Below are 17,783 nucleotides of genomic sequence, written 5' to 3'. Positions count from 1 at the left end.
AAGCTAGCTGATAATGCTAATGCTAGCAAGCTAGCCCGCCCCCACTTGTTATTTTGCAATCTTATAATGACATCATTGATCATTTATCAATAAGCAATGCCAGCAAGCTAGCTGCTAATGCTAATGAGGGGTCTATATAAGTGCACACGTACATTGCCGTTACATACGTAACGTACATGTACATCATTTATTACAATTATTAAGATATATCATTGTTAGCATTATAATTGTTATCAATATCATATATTTTAAAGAGTTTGTCTGATTTTTCTTTTAGGAAACCTTTCAGGGATGGCAGTTAGAGTGCACGTGATGTCATCCACTCTAGCTCTGAACATTCTGTGTAATACACACCAATTATAAAATCTGAAGTTGTCTAAAAATGACATAAAACGTACCATGTTGCCATGGTTACTCTAAAGAAAAGTCATAGCACACCATTCCTTATATTTTGATATATATATATATATATATATATATATATATATTGTCTGGGGTTTCTCAAAGCTGCGGGACTAGTTACGTGCTGAGGTTTTGACACGGAAGATGAATAAGTCGAATAAATATGCAGCATACTAATATATGCCTTATATATGCAGGCACATAATTATAAATTATATACTCAGTTTTAATTTGTATCAAAGCTTCAAGGTCCAAGAAACCAAATAAGAAATTAGGATAAAAATGACTCTAGCATTTATTAATTTATTAATTGAGGAGATCGATTTGTGCTCATCAGTGCTTCTTTTTCATTTGGCCTATAGTTGGTTCACTAATGCTTGCATATAGACAGCATGAGACAAGTAGGGCCTATTTCATAATTAGTAAATTCAGCCCACGCCCACAGCATTCAGGGAAGACATATATGTTTGTGAATAAAACAGTAATAGACCTTAATTGAGATCCTGATTCCAGAATTAATAATTAGCAATGGTTTTCAATGAGCTGAAATATCTCTGGTATGCCTTGTGATCCCACTGAAACTTTTGTGATATTGCACAGTATACAAATAGCCTACACTTGAATTGATTTCACTATTGATACTAGTAATGTTGCTAGTCCATGCTAATTGACATTTTTAGACTGTTATTTTATCAAAACATTGTATTCACGTTGTGGTCAATCGTGAACACAATAAAACTAATCCAACTTCAAACCAAATTTGGCTCAGACACTAACACATGGCTGAGTTGTTCTGAATTTCCAGTTCACAGGAAGTAAAGTTATGTCTAGTTCGCGGTCACCTGGTAAAGTCCAAACTCTATTCCCCAATTTTAATACTAAGAACTCTCTTCGTTCCATACTAAGAAAAACTCTTATTCCAACATTTGATATTCTACTATTTGGTGAATTTTGTCCTTAATTTTGTATTTTTGAAATTTGAATTTGCAGATGAAAAACGTCTACTCTGCAAAACAGTGAACTTAGAAACAAGGGAAATATCACACACGTCTTGTTATTGTTAACAACGTGTCGTTTTCTGCATCCTGCAAAAGAGGCACATAATCATGGTATTGTACCACATAGTAAATATTGTATTTATTTCTAGTGGAGTGGGGTTGGTAGCTTTTATGTGGTCAATGAACCCAGGTTTTCCGCTTCTGGGTCAGCACCTGAAATCACCACTCCGCCCAGATTCCAGTTTTCCCTTCCTCTCGCTTCACAGACACATTACCGCCTGCGTTAGCAGTCACAGAGCCACCGCCTGTAAGCTGCTACAGCCTCACTAACAGGCGGACATTCAGACGAGTGACTTTATTAACACCAGGACTCTGAACGTTGCACGTGTCAGTCAGTATTCGCATCGATTGATAATGCTCCAGGATCCTTCCGTGACATAGAGCCACCATTTTGTTTGGAAGAACTTCACAAAAATCTTTACCTAACCCTGAAAAGCCACAGTTAGCTGCACATTTACAGGAGACAAAGAGGGTTACGTTTCTTACATGAAATAAATTGTTTCCAGCGCCTTTCTCTGCAGAAAAGCGAACTGTAGCACGTGTAAGTGGTGTTGTGACCAATCAGTTCTAGAGCCTCGAGCTGAAGGGTATAAATTTGAGGCGGTTGCCGTAGAGACGTCTGCTACTGAAGAGTTGAACGCAAGAGCCCGTGATATCTTGGAAGGTAATGCTAGCACGGTAATGCTTGCCAAATTGCCATGTTTGCCAAAGGTGACATTCTAATAAGATGGCTGATGTTTCTACTAGCTAATTTATCAAACGTTTGCGAAAGCTAACATAGCTTGGGAGCCTATAACGTTTACGTGTAGCGCAACCACTTCTCAACAGCCAGCCAGAATGTAGCGTTAGCTGTGTTAGCTATGCTAACGTTAGATGCTTGCGCGAAGTGGTTGAAAAATGCATCTGACAAGATATTTCGGCCTTGTCGCGGTAGATAAAACAAAACTTTACAGATGGCGTTAGGGGGGGAAACTATCATTAGTTATCGAGTATCGACCGCTAGGTAGCTAGCAAGCAGGCTAAGGATAAGGCGCCTCGCCATGTTAGCATTTTTTAAAGTTGCAGTAGCAGATGTTAGCTAACGTTACTGCGTAGGCTAAATTGCCGCTGCGTCAGTTACACGTTTCGTCGAAGCAACAGAAAATTGGAAAGCGAAGCTCTGACAACAAGCTTCATCGCCCTCTCGATCCTCTCATTTTTCATTGTACAGTTATGCTCTCAGCAGTGCACATGCTAAATAACCAGTGGGCGTGGTGGTGGCTTCACGTGTTGGCTCGAGCACTGTCAACAGTGCACCATGCAGCCATGTGTGCGGTTCAAAACACTACGCAACGTTTAAAACAATTATGAGATAAATCCATAAATTGGTTGTTAAATCGATCTCTAAATAGCTCAGCCCATCTTTCAGTACGCGTGTCAGATTTTCACAAACGTTTAGATTGCCAGCTAAATGTTTAAAATACTGGTATCATAAATTGGCGTTTTTTTAATGTGCGGTACAGCATTACAACACTAGGGAGTTTAAGTGACAGATCGCTTCTACATGGCATGTTACGTTACTAGAGGTATGACTGAGCTAAATCTGTACAATACTAAATGCAACCAGTAACACGATGTCAGGCAGCAGTGTGTTTGCAGAAATAGCTGTTATTGTGAGTGTTAAATAGTTGATGGGACACTGGGTACGTTTTTAAAAACAGCCTTATACATTAGTTTTTCTTCTGACGCGTCTTCATCCTCGATTGGCAATTTAAACGTTATTCAAGATTAGGAATGGGCATGCAGGGCCAGGGTTTGTAAAATGCTTGTTATTTTGAAAACAGAATGCAGAACAAACAGAAGGTATTCTGTTGGTTGGCTTCATGGCAGCTGTCACAGGAGTTTTCGTAATTGTAGAATGAATGGCATACTTAGTGGCAGATATGCCAATCTTTCCACTATCTTTGCCTTGTACACTGCCCACAGTGCTCATTTTCATATCTCCAATATCTGTGATGAAGTCACTGATCTGAGTGTGCGGGAGCTTTCCACATTTACAGCATCCCTGATTAATTTTTTCATAACAAAACTTTTTGTCTACTAAAGGATATTTTATATCGTCCAGAGTCTGCCAAAGCCACAAATATTTTGTGGTCACCATCTTACTGTGTGCCAAAACAGTTGACCTTAATCCATCAGGCTGTTTTTCTTGAGGCTGCCTGAATAGTGTATTTTTGCAATTAAACCATCTTTGTATGTTTGAAACATTTTGATTCTTTGCCTGGAAATGGAGTCGAACAGCGTTTTTTTACTACTATGATGATGACGATGACTACTACTATGACTTTTTAATATTGGACAGTAAGAGTTTTATAGGATAATTGGATCCGGATCTATCTCTAGATAGTTGTTTGTTAGACAGAAAACACTCTATAATCCCCCTCACATACCATGCTTTTACAATAAGATCGTGATCAATCTTAACTTTGTAATGTATTAAAGTCTGCTCAAAGTTATTATTTTCATTATGTATTTATTAGGTGTTCAATTAACTGCTTCATCATTTAATCTATGCACTTCACCATTATTGTTAGTAGTTCCCCAAACAATAGTAAATTCCTTGCCAAACCAGCATCTGGCAAGCAATTTGGTTGTCACTTGCGGAAATGCAACACAATTCGGGACATTTGTATTGCGAGTTTCTTCTATGTCCAAACATGAGTATTCTTTTGTTAGATTAATACTTTTTGTATAAAAAAAAAATTGAATGTCAAATAGCATATGACCCCCAATTTTGCAACTGAATGATAAACTCATCACCAAGTCATAGTGGACTGTAAGGAGCTCATCATTCAGTACACAATAAGTGTGGGTCTTATGCTGCTTGAAATTCACCATGCTAGACATCTCCCCCCTCCCATAAAAGGGTCAAAATAAGATGCGCTGGACTTCACTGGATTTATTAAATTCTCAAAGTGTTGTGTTCATTTGTCATATTTAAAAACATAAAATAAAATGCAACTAAGATAAACAGAACTTGCAATGTAAATTATTTGGGTTGGGTTACAAATGAAAACAATTGGTGTGACAGGCAAACATTTTGACTGCAGATCGAGGCAGGTTGTATAGCTCTCCTTTTTTGAATCTGCTTAGCTGTTTGGCTTATTAAGCTTTTATATGTAGTTAAACTGCTTTTTCAAAGCACATCAGAATAAACATTTGGTCTATTTAATCAGCTTTTTTAATTCCTTGAACAGCCAACTTCAATTTGTAGAAAGCAGGAGTTTACTTATATAAACCTCTTTCTAAATGATACGTTTTCTATTGCAACTGTGACTGTAGGCAGTGTTTGTGGGACGTACTGCGTAGCATGATATATCTCCTATATTGTTTTAGTACTTTACCTTTTCCAATACTGAAAGTGTTGGAAAGGTTTATGGTAAGGTTTTATGTGTATGTTGCTGAGCTAAAATGCTGACTGGAGATATGCTGTAGGTGGCAGTATTACCCATGTTTTGGAAAGGTACCTCTCTTGTGCGTCCATTGTATTCTTGAGAGTGTTGCTTACCATTTAAGTGGCATTTTGAATTTGTCATTGTAAGCAATATTGACCATTATAGTCAACAAGTTATTTTCTCACCATGTCGGGGAGATAGAGATGAGTAGTGGCATTGGACATGTTTTCCCCTTTCCATATGATTTGTTCCAAGTAGATTTAAACCTGTCAGTAGGTATTTGGGGCATAATAGTATAGGATTCATGAGCAGGTGATCACATCCCACCTGCATGAAACAGTAGAATAGCAGCTTGCCTTGTTAATTTGAGCCTTTCATATAATTCTGTATTAAAGTAGAAAGAAGATTATTCAATAATTTTCTTGCCAACAAATCCAATGAAAAGACAAAAACCAACAATATTTTCTTTGTCTGTGGTATTGCTACTGAAAATCTGAAAGAAATGAGTAACAAGTTTCGAATAATTAGGTAATTTTCTAAAATTAGTTGTGAGTCTGCGACTGTTTTTTTTTTTTTTTTAAGCAAACTTTCCTGAAATGGATAAGTAGTACATTTGTTGGGGACTACTTTCAGTCATGGATTAAATCATATTTGAAGTGACACAGACAATACTTGTTGGTAGGATTCATTATTTGTTGGTTGGGATCTTTTCAAGGATTTATTGACAGTAAGTAAGTATGAAATATCTTCAGACGTATCCCTTTTAAATCTTCACGTTGTCAATACATGCTGTGTTTAAGGTTGAACTGAGTTTGAATGTTCTTACCGAAGCAGTCACATTAAGCATAAATGCTGGTTCATAGTCTTAAGGACGTTAGAGACATAAAGGCAGGATAAGTTTCAATACTGATATAGTATTAAGAAGAGACTGACTTTCACTGTTTTTTCACAATGCCATGTCTCCTTTTATGTTCTTACTGGAAACTACTCTTCACTCCTTGTTTAGGAAAGCGTGTGATGAGCACTAAGTTGCAGCAAAGCATACTTCAGACAGTTTCCTCGTTCTTGGCCTTTGGACAACACAATGTCTGATGTGAAAGCCTGTCCCAATGTGAGTGGAAATCCTCCTCCACCAGAGGTCTTAAATCCCAAAAAGCCTGGACGCGTAACCAATCAACTACAGTATCTCGACAAGGTGGTAATCAAAGCTTTATGGAGGCATCACTTTTCTTGGCCCTTTCGCCAGCCTGTCGATGCAGTAGCACTGCGGCTCCCAGTAAGTTGTAAGAATCTCATTGACATTTAAGTGGAGTGTTACAGTCTGACTGTAAATGTTATGCTGAGATTTTTAATCACAGGTTTTCTGTCTGGATGTCTGGATAAGTTCAATTAAATGCAATCTGGGAAGGGAAGACGTTAACACGAGTGTCTTTGTTGCCTTTCAGGACTATTATTCAATTGTTACAAATCCTATGGATCTGGGCACTATTAAGAAGCGTCTTCAGAACAAATATTACTGCCAATCGCTTGAGTGTATACAAGACTTCAACAGCATGTTTACCAACTGCTACATGTACAACCGGGTAAGAGAATACTGTTGTGCTGTATAACACACCAACATGAACTGTAAAGTGCATTTCAATAATAATAGACATATAGTGACTTAGCTGTGAGGTACTTTTGTAATGTGAAAATAGATCTCTAAACTGAAATAATGTCCACTGATCCCTATTACTGTTCTGTCATAATGCAAATCAGGTAGTTCACACTCACCCACCCAGCATGCCAGATTATTATTTTCATTTTATTTTCGGCTATCGCAGTGCTGAAGATTCTTTTCAAGTATTAATGCAGTTCAGACAGGATTGTCATAAGTGTACATGGTGCGCTAAATGCTTTTACTTTATTACAATATATATATGTGTTTTCTTTTCTTCACAGCCTGGAGATGACATTGTTTTTATGGCACAGAGTCTGGAGAAGCTTTTTTTGCAGAAGGTGTCCCAGATGCCTAAGGAAGAGTTGGAAGTTACAGCAGTCACTACAACAGAACCAGTGAAAGTGAGAAAGACGAATGCAGGTATATTGCACAGTAACAGTCCCTTGAGATGTGGTACATATTTATTTTTTGGGAATTGTGGTACATTAGACTTTTATTCAGGCATTTTCTATCACCCACAAACACTGCTATGTTAGAACAAAAATCTTTGCAGTAATGTTTTCTGAACACTAATTGTGCTGATTTATTTACCATCTAAAATTGTGTTGACGTGCACGTGTACCTTTTGTCATGCAGGTGCATTAAAGCAGAGATCCCTTGTGTCAGAAGTTGTTCTCCAACAGACAGTGACCGTCATCCCTCCTGCTGTGCCACAGTTCATCCCACCCTTACAGCTCTCTGCACAATTTGATGCAACAGTAAGTATTTGAATGTGAAAACGTTCACAAAAGCGGTTGGGTTTTGTTTTGGCTAAATTGATGCTATGATTGGGGATCATAAAGTTTGTGACTGTGTTCTGATGCTTGTCTTAACTTTTCTGTAAGAAAAGAAATCAACATGTTGACAGGAAAATCTAGTTTTATTTTGTTTAGTCATATATTACATTTTTCCATTTTTATTAAAAAGTAAAATAAATGTTTTTACACTTGAGTCGCATTAGTTATAGCTCATTCTGTGGTGGTTGGACATAAAACATCACACTCCGTCCAAACCACTCTACAATAAATGCATCACCATGTTAGACAGACTTTCTCCATTGGATGAAGTAAGTGAAAGCTATAGCGTCTCACAAACTTGAATTATTTATAGCATTGTGGCCAATAATGTGAAATCACAATACAAATTCTCTGCTTTGTCAAACTATTGTAGTGATTTATTGTTTATGTTCAACCTTTTCCTAAATATTCAGATTAAAAAAGGTTTTAAGAGGAAAGCCAACCCCACACCCTCCACCACCTCAGAGATCCCCCCCATTGAGGCGTCCCCTGCTGAGGACCATTCAGCACCTTGTACTTTATCCTCTAGAAGAGGCTGTGGCCGGCCCATTAAACCTCCTAAGAAAGACTTGCCTGCGTTTGATGGAAAGAAGGGCAGACTGTCTGAGCAGCTCAGGTACTGCAGTGACATCCTGAAGGAGATGCTCTCAAAGAGGCACTATGCATATGCATGGCCCTTTTATACCCCTGTTGATGCGGTTGCTTTGGGCTTGCACGACTACCATGACATCATCAAGCAGCCTATGGACCTGAGCACCATCAGGGTAAAACGATTATGATGAAGATTAATCTGAGTATTTAACATTGTTTTCAGTATCGGTCAAATCAGTTTTCCTGACACAAAGTTTTATTTCCTCAGAAAAAAATGGATCAACGTCGGTATGCAAATGCAAAGGAATTTGCTGCTGATGTGCGACTGATGTTCTCCAACTGTTACAAGTACAATCCACCTTCACATGAGGTGGTCTACATGGCGAGAAAGCTCCAGGTATAGAACTATCTATTTATTTATTTACTGCTCTACCAAATAAGACGGACAGTACTTGAAGGTATTAAGGAGTCTGTGTTTGTATCAACAGGAAATTTTCGAGGCTCGTTATCTCAAGATTCCCCAAGAACCAGAGGATGGTTCCATACCTCATCAGAGAATTATGAAGGGAAAAGGAGACAGAATTGGGAGTTTGTCAACCTCAGCAAGTTCTGAAAGTGAAAGTTCCTCAGAGTCAGAAAGTTCATCCGAAGAAGTGGCCATGCAGCTGGCCAACCTAGAGGAGCGGGTAGGTATCATACATGTCAGTAATGGTGCAAATGGCGTTTGAGATGTTACTCACTTCAGTGCATTTCACCTCATTGTCTCATTGACTGCTCACTTTTCAGTTGAAAGCTGTCAGTGATCAGCTGAAGAGACTTAGCCAAGACCCCCTGATGAAACCAAAGAAAAAAGGAGTTGAAAAGTTGAAAAAGGAAAAAAGATCTAAAGAAAAAGATATTGCTCGACTAAAGCACAAATCCTCAAAATACCAATCTATTGTAGAAAAAATCACCAACAGCAAGAGCTCTTCTTTGTGAGTGATCATTTAATATGTTTCACATTATATACTTAGTATAAGTAATGGTGAACTGAGTTTGCTCCAATATGCACTATGGCTAATATTAGATGTTTTCTATGTATATCTAGGCCTGGCAACAAACACAATATTCAGAGAACACCCATAAAATGTGAGGATGAGGTCCCATCAACACCAATGACTTACCAGGAGAAGAAGCAGTTGAAATTGGACATTGACAAGCTGCCCGGTGACAAACTGGGCAAGCTGGTGAACATCATTCATGCCAGGGAGTCTTGTCTGCGAGATTCCACTCTAGAGGACATTGAGATTGACTTTGAAATGCTCAAGCCTTCCACACTGAGAGCTCTTCAGAGGTTTGTTGCAACATGTCTGAGGAAATGCCGTAAGTACAAGTCAGTCCTGCTTTGCTTGAACTTTCCACTGTCAGCAAATACAGCATTACTTTTAATTGGTAATTGGAATTGGTAAGATTAAGGCTTTTGTAATTTATTTTAGTTAATGAATTTATTATCTCTTCTGTCCTGCAGAAAAAAAGCTGATGAAGCCCACAGAAGGAATCCAGACTGGGAAACTAAAGGATGCTGGAAGATCTGGGGTTGTCAGTAAAGAGCAGCACTTGATTAAGAAAAAAAAGACAGAAGGTAAGAAAAAATTGTGTTAAAATTGTGATCATCAAAGTTATGCCTTCAAGAGTGAGGCTGAGTGTAAAAATGACAATTTGTCTTTTTTTGTTAACAGCTAAATTCATGGCGTCTCCTGACCTCAGCTGCAGCAGCAGCAGCTCGTCATCCAGCTCTGACAGCAGCAGCAGTAGTAGTCAATCTAGCACTTCTGAGAGCAGTGACTCTGAAACAGGTTAGCTGCTCTCTTCAACATTCTGCCCTCATCTACCTTTGTTTTCCCCTTCCTTCCTTCCTCTTTAAAATAGACGATGAGCTATGGGCAGGATTCACCTGGGTGCCTTACTACTACGTTTCTGCTGGTTTCACACCGAATATTAAATTGTTTTATATTTTTGCACATTCATCAGGTGTTTGCTTTTTGTGTTTATTTTCCACACACTTTTTATTCCTCCGCAACAGCCAGAGCCAGAGGGTAATTGTTTTCAACTTGCCTGTCGTCTGTCCCATTCTCGTGGACGCGATATCTCAGTAACGCCTCGACAGAACTTAGATTTTGGTGGTCAAAGGTTAAAGTTCAGGGTTATGGTGATCTCACCCAGAGGCCAGAGGGAATTTCATCACTTCTGACACACAGTGACCTCACAAAACACATTTTTGGCCATAACTCACAAATTCATACACTAATTACAATACAATGTAACTCTAATGTCTAGGAAAAGTATAAAATTAAGTGAGACATCATAATGTTCTCCAAAAACACTTGTGGTCGTTATTCAATACTGTAAGGGAGATTGTGACCATATTTGGTCTTGGCTGGTTGGCAGAGGTACACAACAGCTGCAAGGCAGTAATTGTAGTTATAATCTGTCTACATGGAACAGGTGCACATGTCTCTTCTACAGACATCTGAGATTAATTAAGTGAAATATTTAACAGAGCAGTTGTTTTATCATAGTAGACATCCATTTATGCCTGATATACTGCATCAGTGATATTTAACTGTTGACATTGGATAAATTATAGCAAAAATTAAAGAGTATATTAGTATCAGGCTGAGGATCAGTGTTTTACTGCCCCCTCTAGTTGAAACTTTCAAGTTTGTTGCACCTCTGGACTCGGCATCACTGAATGGATGTGACTGGGTGTAGTCAGAAGTGTGTGCTCTGTCGCACCTCTTACAGCCTCCAGTAGCACTATCACCGTGTACTGACACATTGTGGAGAACACTTTTCTACAGAACAGCATGGTGCAAAGTTAGAATAGTGAAGGTCTGCAAAAATAATATTTATAGCTACTGTTAAGTTGCACTTCAGCATTTTCTTTTTTAGCATGCTCTAGCATTGGGCCCCTTTTGGATAAGACCATAGCTCCTTGTGGCATTTCTTACAATTTAATTAAGCTGGTGTTTACATTGCAAAACCATGTTCTTTGTTAACATGTTTCACTGAGTTTTGTTCTGTTCTTAAGAGGCTTTGCATAGAGAGCTAATGCTGCCCTTTCCTCTAACATGACTTCCTGTAACCAGGTAGCTGTGTTTTTCTCTATTCTATGATCTGTCCATGCCAGTAAAACATCAAGTTTCCATATACAGTCATTGCTCTGCACATAGAAACTGTTGACCTGTTCCAACATGGAGGAAAGCAATGCTTTTCAAATATTTTGTGTAAAGCCTCTAATGTATGATAATGACATAATTATGTAAAAAAAAGATCATCATAATTTTGGTCAGGTGGGGTGTGGCTGTGTGTGGCAGGTGAGTGGTGGTGTACTGAGAACTAAATCAAGAGTTGCATATAAAAGATTGTAAATATTTAATAAATAGAGAATCCAGGGAATGAATCATCATTTTAGAATAAAAACTGTGTAGATCCTATATTAGGAGTTCTCGTTTTACCTATTTATTTTCTTTGCTGTTTTTGAAATAGTTGTCAAATCATCATTAATCATTACGAATTACTTGGTCATTTTGTCAGGAGTTAAATCTTGTATGCTGCAACACCTGTTCATGTTATATTCACATATTCTATATCACATTGTGAAATTTCTTATTTTAGGGGTTTTGGAGGAAAAAGCTCTTAAGCCTTCGCTGCAGACTGAATTATTAACATGCATTTTTTTCAGTGCCCAAAACAAAGAAGCAGAAAAGTAAAGAATCTTGCCAAAAGGTTAAGACAAAGGTAAATACATTCACTCTTTGCTTGGAGTAGTTAAAGAAATTAGTTCTAAGTTAGCCTTGCTGGTTACAATGAAAAGTAAGAATGTAATTTCTTCTTAAGTCAAAGGTCCCACGTGCTTCCTGTAATAAGCAGATAAAGGAGGCAAACAATTTGACAAAAGCCTCAGTGGAGACGTCTCAGCCTCCTCCTGCTGTGCAGCCCTCAGCAGCAGAGACTGAAGGCCACCCGCCATGCCCTAATGATGAGCTGACTTTATCACCTCCAGGTAAGACTCATGTTTTCCTCTTTGTCCCTCAAGTGAGGGGGAAAAAACTTTATGATAATGTCATTTTAATTTCACTAATTTAAAGTGTGTTTCTGTTGAAAATTGTAATTTTCATGAAGAAAATGTTGAGTCAGTAAGCCTTGGAAAACGTAGGTCAGCCTGTGCTTCCACCTAATATTAGTTCAAATGATACTTTTATTTTTTCATGATTTTTGTTTGTTTTTTTAATTTTGCATTAGCTGCTCATTCCTTCCCAGCCGTACGTAGCAAGCCCCTTGAGTAACCTCTGAGATGCCAGTGCCAGATCAACATCAATACCTCCTTAAAACCTTGTAGTCACCGATCAGCCTCTTTCATGGGTGTCTTTCACTAAGATCCCTAACTCCTCTTTCACTGCCAGTGGCACCACATCATTAATAGTACAAAAACATCCAGTGAACCTCCCTCTGACGCCACCTGTTCACCTCAGGCTGCCTCACGCATATGCTCAGTGTCCTTCAGAAACACAGGTTCAGCAAGGGAAGACTGACTCACTCACTCCAGTCAGTCACACACACACACACACACATACCCCCCACCCCCCCACCCCCATTTTTCCGGGTTTTGACTACAACAGTCCTTGTGTTTCATTCAAACTCTATCTCATGCTACTCCTTGCTAACTTCTGTTGCTTTTACTATATACTAACTCTTGCTGTATGTTTATATAAACATACAGCATCTCCTTGCCTATCACATAGCTGCGATGTGTTGAAGATCTGTTCTGTCATTTACTGTCCGACAGATTTGTCTGCCCTTTTATCGCCCATGGCATCTCCAGAAGTTTTGCTGGACTGGGCTGCTGCCAGATTTGAGGTACTGCTGATGAAAAAGAAAAAACTTCCCTCACAGTGTTGGCTTTGATTGTTGAAAGACAACTTTTTATAATCATGGGACACACTTGTGGTGACTTCTTATGATGAATCTTGTTATAGACTGTTGGCTCTGAAAAGGACAGGGCGTCACACTGGTCATTTACTTCATAGGTAAAGGCTGCACTGACCTGTTGTATCATTTTGCAGGGTGATTTATCTAAAACTAATACATTATGGAAGATGAGTACATGTTATATCATACATTAAATCAAGTCGCATTTAGAGATGACACCCAGAGAAGGCCTTCAGAGAGCAACAAAATCTGCATCCACCCATTGTTTTGCTGTTTTACAGTAGATCTGCAGAAATCTCCAGATCAAATGCAGTTATTTTGTGTTTTCTAGTTAGAATATAGTGCAGGAAAGCAGGACACCTGTATATACTATATAATATTTACTACTATGATATTTAAGTGGTCTGAATCAAAAGTGGATGTGCTGCCTTGTTGCTGTTCTTCTGGTTTTGGTATGTTACACTGTACAGACAGTCAAATGAGTAGAGCTTAAAGGGACTCTCCAGTGGTTTAGTATTGCATTTCCATGTGTTGGGGAATTGGCAAGAAACAGATGGGAAACAAAGAATGCTCCATAAAAACTGAATCCTACAATTTCCATAATGCAACTCAAGAGTCTGTTTTTGTGAGAACACCCACCCCCCACCCCCGATTTGATTTGATAGACACTCATGTCTTTCGATCTTCACACTCGGCACTCCCCACTTTATAATGCAGACTGTCTGTTATAAAGCTGGAATAGATAGCTCAAGATAACTCTCTCATAACAACCTCAGGGTTTATTATTCAGACTTGACAAAGTTCCTGCGGAGCCACAGAGGACGTTATACAACTGTTTGTCACAGGCTTTGTAGTGCTCCTCATGACAAACTGATCAGTGAATTGAAAACACCTGTGTGGGTGTGAAGGACCAATAGAGTCTTCCAGCTTTTCTGTTTTCAGTATTTATTTATTTTTGCATGCATCTTTGTGTCCACTTTGTCATATTTCTTTCCAATGACTTAAGATTAGAAGTAACTTTATTTTGATATATATTAATGTCAACAAATTTGGCCCTTCAGTTTCAGTAGTTTTTATCTGTTTGTAGACTCCCGATCACGAAAAACTATTCAGGCTCTATTAGATTGATTAAAGGTTTGAAAATAATGTCGCCTATAATATCAAACATTATGTCATGTTGTTCTCACTATTTTTTATGTAATTAGATTGTTGCTTGAATATTTTCAGTTGATGGCACCTTTGCTGTCAACCATTAAAGAGTAACTTTGTGTCAGCTTGAAAAGCAGTGTTTTGCTGCCATCACCACACCTAGCATCACTGATGGATGTGGTTGGGTGTGGTTAGAGGTGAACTCTGTTGCACCTATACCCACATCCAAAAGTGATGTCATGAGGTTTCAAGAGTATACCTGTCCAACACTGTAGCAAGGTGAGATGTTAGACTACTGGAGGTCTGCAAGAACAAGATTTTCATAGGGTGTTTAAGTTACTCTTTAGGCATGATTTGATTCTAAATGATAAAACTTAATCTGACCTGTCAGCAGGGCCCAGTGCTGTCCCCTCTGAGAGAGAGCCCACTACAGTCGAAAGATGAGACGAGGCCCAGTAAGTCACTACTTCCTTTGACATCACCATTTATGAAAAATGACTAATACTTCACAACATGAACTTGTAAAGTGATTATCCCAGATTTCAGATACCCTGAGGATGTCCTTGACAGCCAGTTGACTGATGTGCCTTTCTCCAACTCAGCAAGTAAATCTGCTGAAGAGGAAAAACCCCAAATTCCCAAAAAGGTTAGCACTGTTTAACTGAGTTACTGTAACGGCTGACAAATATTCTTCCTGACTTGTTGAAGAATGATTCTACAGATCAAGATGCAGAGGATGGGGTGTAACAAGGACTCAATTAAACTTAAGAAAAGTTAGTTTCATTTAAATCAGTTCTGCCACACATTTTCTTTTCTCTTTTTTTAAGTGGAACTCTAGTAAGACCAACTGATGGGTAATTCATTTTAAAAATGAATGAATGGGGCAACTACTGCTAAAATCAAAACAGCACTGTAAAAAAAATTTAACTGCGAATTTGACAATATATAATTTTTTTAAATCTAAATTATTTATACCTCATTTATTATTTGATTTGAAAATAGTGCACATTTACTTTGTTTTAGTTCAAACTTGCATCATATAATTCATCTTTCCACCACTGGAGGGCGTCAAAGTATTGTCCATGACAACACTAATGCCATTTGATGTTTTTCTGCCCAAATTACAACAGGTTTACCCCCCCCACCACCACCACATTTTAAATAGCTTGCAAGTGAACATAATCATTTCTCTTGTTTAGGACATTGTTCTGAAAAATGCTGAGTCTTGGGCGAGACTGGTGAGACAGTCAGTCACTCCAGCTACAATCAAGTCCTCAAAGGAGAGCTTCCAGCATTTCCGTAAGGCTGCCATAGAGAAAGAGGAACGAGAAAAAGCACTGAAGAAGAAACAGATTGAAGAAAACAAGGAGAAGGAGGCTCCAGAAAACAGCAGGTATTCCCACCGAAATAGCAACTGCATTAAATGTATTTCTTTATTTAGTTTCTTAGGCTAAAATGTATTGCTGCCCTTAGAATAAGTTTATGAGATTCCACTCCATTGTATGATTCAAAGTGTCCAAATCCTCGTTTTTAAAAGGAAGCTGATAAGCCACACTAGCTTTTCTCTGCAGAAGCTTGATACCTGATTTAAAGAGAGCAACTTCTAAGTACCAAGGACATTCTCCATCTAGCCTTCCAGGCCCATGTGAAGCAGAACAAAATCCACAGCCTATTAAAGAGGATGCTGATTCACCAGAGAGCATTTGCACAGAGGTTGCCTTAGATGTGTCCAAAGATGTCGAGCAGCCAATGAAGCCAAAGTCTCCCAAGGAAACACGACCTCTAACCACACAGTCCTCAGTAGATAAGGAAAGGGAGATGGCCCGCAGAAAGGAACAAGAGCGTCGCAGGCGAGAGGCTGTGAGTACCTTTCGTCCAGGTTTTAGCCTGATGTTGTTTGTTTGTGGTAAAATGGGATTTTGACAGTTATTCTATATGTCTTTCTCTCTCTATAGATGTCTGGTATTGACATGACTATGCAGCAGGACATCATGACTACATTTGAGCTTAACCTGGACTAAAAATGACATGGGATTTACTCAAAAAATGTGTCCTTTTGTGCAAGACTCCTGATTGTCATTTCACAATAGTTAATTGTGAGGAAAAAAAAATTAAACAAAGTATAAATGTGTCTTGCCCTTAAATTGTATTTGAAATGGTTAGTAAATGTCTGCACTGATGCACTCTTGAATGTGGGATTAAGGTGAAGCATGCATGTTTTTCTGTTCTTTTCACATTTGGATGAGTCCACTTACAGCTGACAGGTGTGTATGACAAGCCAATTAATGCATCCATACACTGCAGTTAAAATGCCACACTGTTGTCTTGTTCGCTGAAATGTGCAGTGTTGTTTTGTTCTTGTGTTTTAGGTTATTCCAGTTAATGAACCCTCACCACCATGCCTCAGTTAATCCTGACTCAAAAATATGTTAAATGTAGACAAAACACTGGTTACATGCACAAGTCCTGTGACTGTTTTTTTTTCCTCTCTAAAACATTTTTATTAACAATGTCTTTTTTCTCTTTTTTTTTTTTTTTTTTTAAAAACAGAGATTGAAGCAAGTTGTCACCAGTGTTTCCAGTGTGGGAACTGGTTCAATCTCAGTGCCTTATTTGCTTGACCACTTGAAAATGCCATCCATTGTGTTAACTGGATATGCACTGCACTTTGTTCTTCATACAGTTCTGGCCGTTCCAAAGTTGTTTTTGGACATTATCAACATATTCTGTATGTTACCATTCTGTATGTTACCGTTTGTATATGCTAGTATAAATAAGACATTTTTTTTTTACTCAAAATAATAAACCTATTTTCACTAAGCAATTCACATCACTTCATCCAGTCATAACTGCAGTGTGGTGCAGACTACAACCCATCAGATACAGATTTTAATAACACCCTTATACAGCATAGGGATTGTGCCTGATCAGTATAGAATTGTGGAACTAATTTCAGAGGTTCATCAGCTTGATTTCACTTAATAACAGCTACTAATTTTGTCTAGGCCTGGAGCCAGAGCCTAATCCTGTGGCTGTGCACTTCTCTCCTTTCACTCTTACAGACTACAGCAATATCCTGTAGGCTGATGAGTTCGCTATAAAGAACAACCCATTTTATAGGCACATTTAATAGTTTATCTGCTACCTTCTCGTGCAACTTTAGCCAGACACTCCCTCTACTGGCTCCCAGCAGCTCAGGGCCAAAACACAAGTATTCTAATCTCAGTTTTTCCAGTTTTGCTGCTTTAACCACTTGAATACAAGATGAATAAGATAAAGAAAAAAAGAAATTGAACATACATGTACAATAAGTGTGTTATCCCATCTCTCTTCATGCAAAAATAGTTGCGAAATATTTCCTAAAGTCTCACCAATAGTTATCAAAAATAGTCAAACTGATCAAATATTAAAGGAAAAGTGTATTATTTATATAGTTTAGGCTGCTTGTTTGATGACCGTGTATGACATTTCGGTGCCCTGAAGAGTACAAAGGTCTTCCTCTGTTACATATCCAGTCACGTGAGGGGTCGGGCTAATCTGAAATTGGTTAACTGTCTCATCTTGTGTGCTATCTCGGCTCCAGACAGCTGTGTTTTCAATCACACTGCTCCACTGTGTGTAGTTTACACAGTAGCCAACCTTAACAATGCACACCTCTGACCGCATTACAGCAGATATAAAT

At 38.5% G+C, this 17,783-nt stretch overlaps 1 protein-coding gene across 1 annotated transcript; it reads left to right on the top strand.

The window, feature by feature from the left end:
* Positions 1 to 1,674: 1,674 nt before the first annotated feature.
* On the top strand, positions 1,675 to 16,929 carry brdt (bromodomain, testis-specific). Its single transcript, XM_023416497.2, has 20 exons — positions 1,675 to 2,124; positions 5,901 to 6,170; positions 6,340 to 6,477; positions 6,836 to 6,974; positions 7,191 to 7,312; positions 7,804 to 8,154; positions 8,250 to 8,378; positions 8,470 to 8,667; positions 8,768 to 8,955; positions 9,069 to 9,343; positions 9,489 to 9,602; positions 9,700 to 9,816; positions 11,706 to 11,761; positions 11,861 to 12,026; positions 12,810 to 12,880; positions 14,493 to 14,556; positions 14,641 to 14,747; positions 15,301 to 15,494; positions 15,733 to 15,961; positions 16,057 to 16,929. The coding sequence occupies exons 2-20, from the start codon at positions 5,979 to 5,981 to the stop codon at positions 16,120 to 16,122; spliced, it is 2,916 nt and encodes a 971-aa protein (XP_023272265.1). The 5' UTR covers positions 1,675 to 2,124; positions 5,901 to 5,978; the 3' UTR covers positions 16,123 to 16,929.
* Positions 16,930 to 17,783: the final 854 nt, after the last annotated feature.

The sequence above is a fragment of the Seriola lalandi genome, unplaced genomic scaffold (assembly GCF_002814215.2).
Source record: "Seriola lalandi dorsalis isolate HSWRI2012SDOR001 ecotype SW California unplaced genomic scaffold, Sedor1 jcf7180002054566, whole genome shotgun sequence".
In the NCBI taxonomy this organism is placed as follows: Eukaryota; Metazoa; Chordata; class Actinopteri; order Carangiformes; family Carangidae; genus Seriola; species Seriola lalandi.
This window is presented reverse-complemented; position numbering and strand designations above follow the sequence as displayed.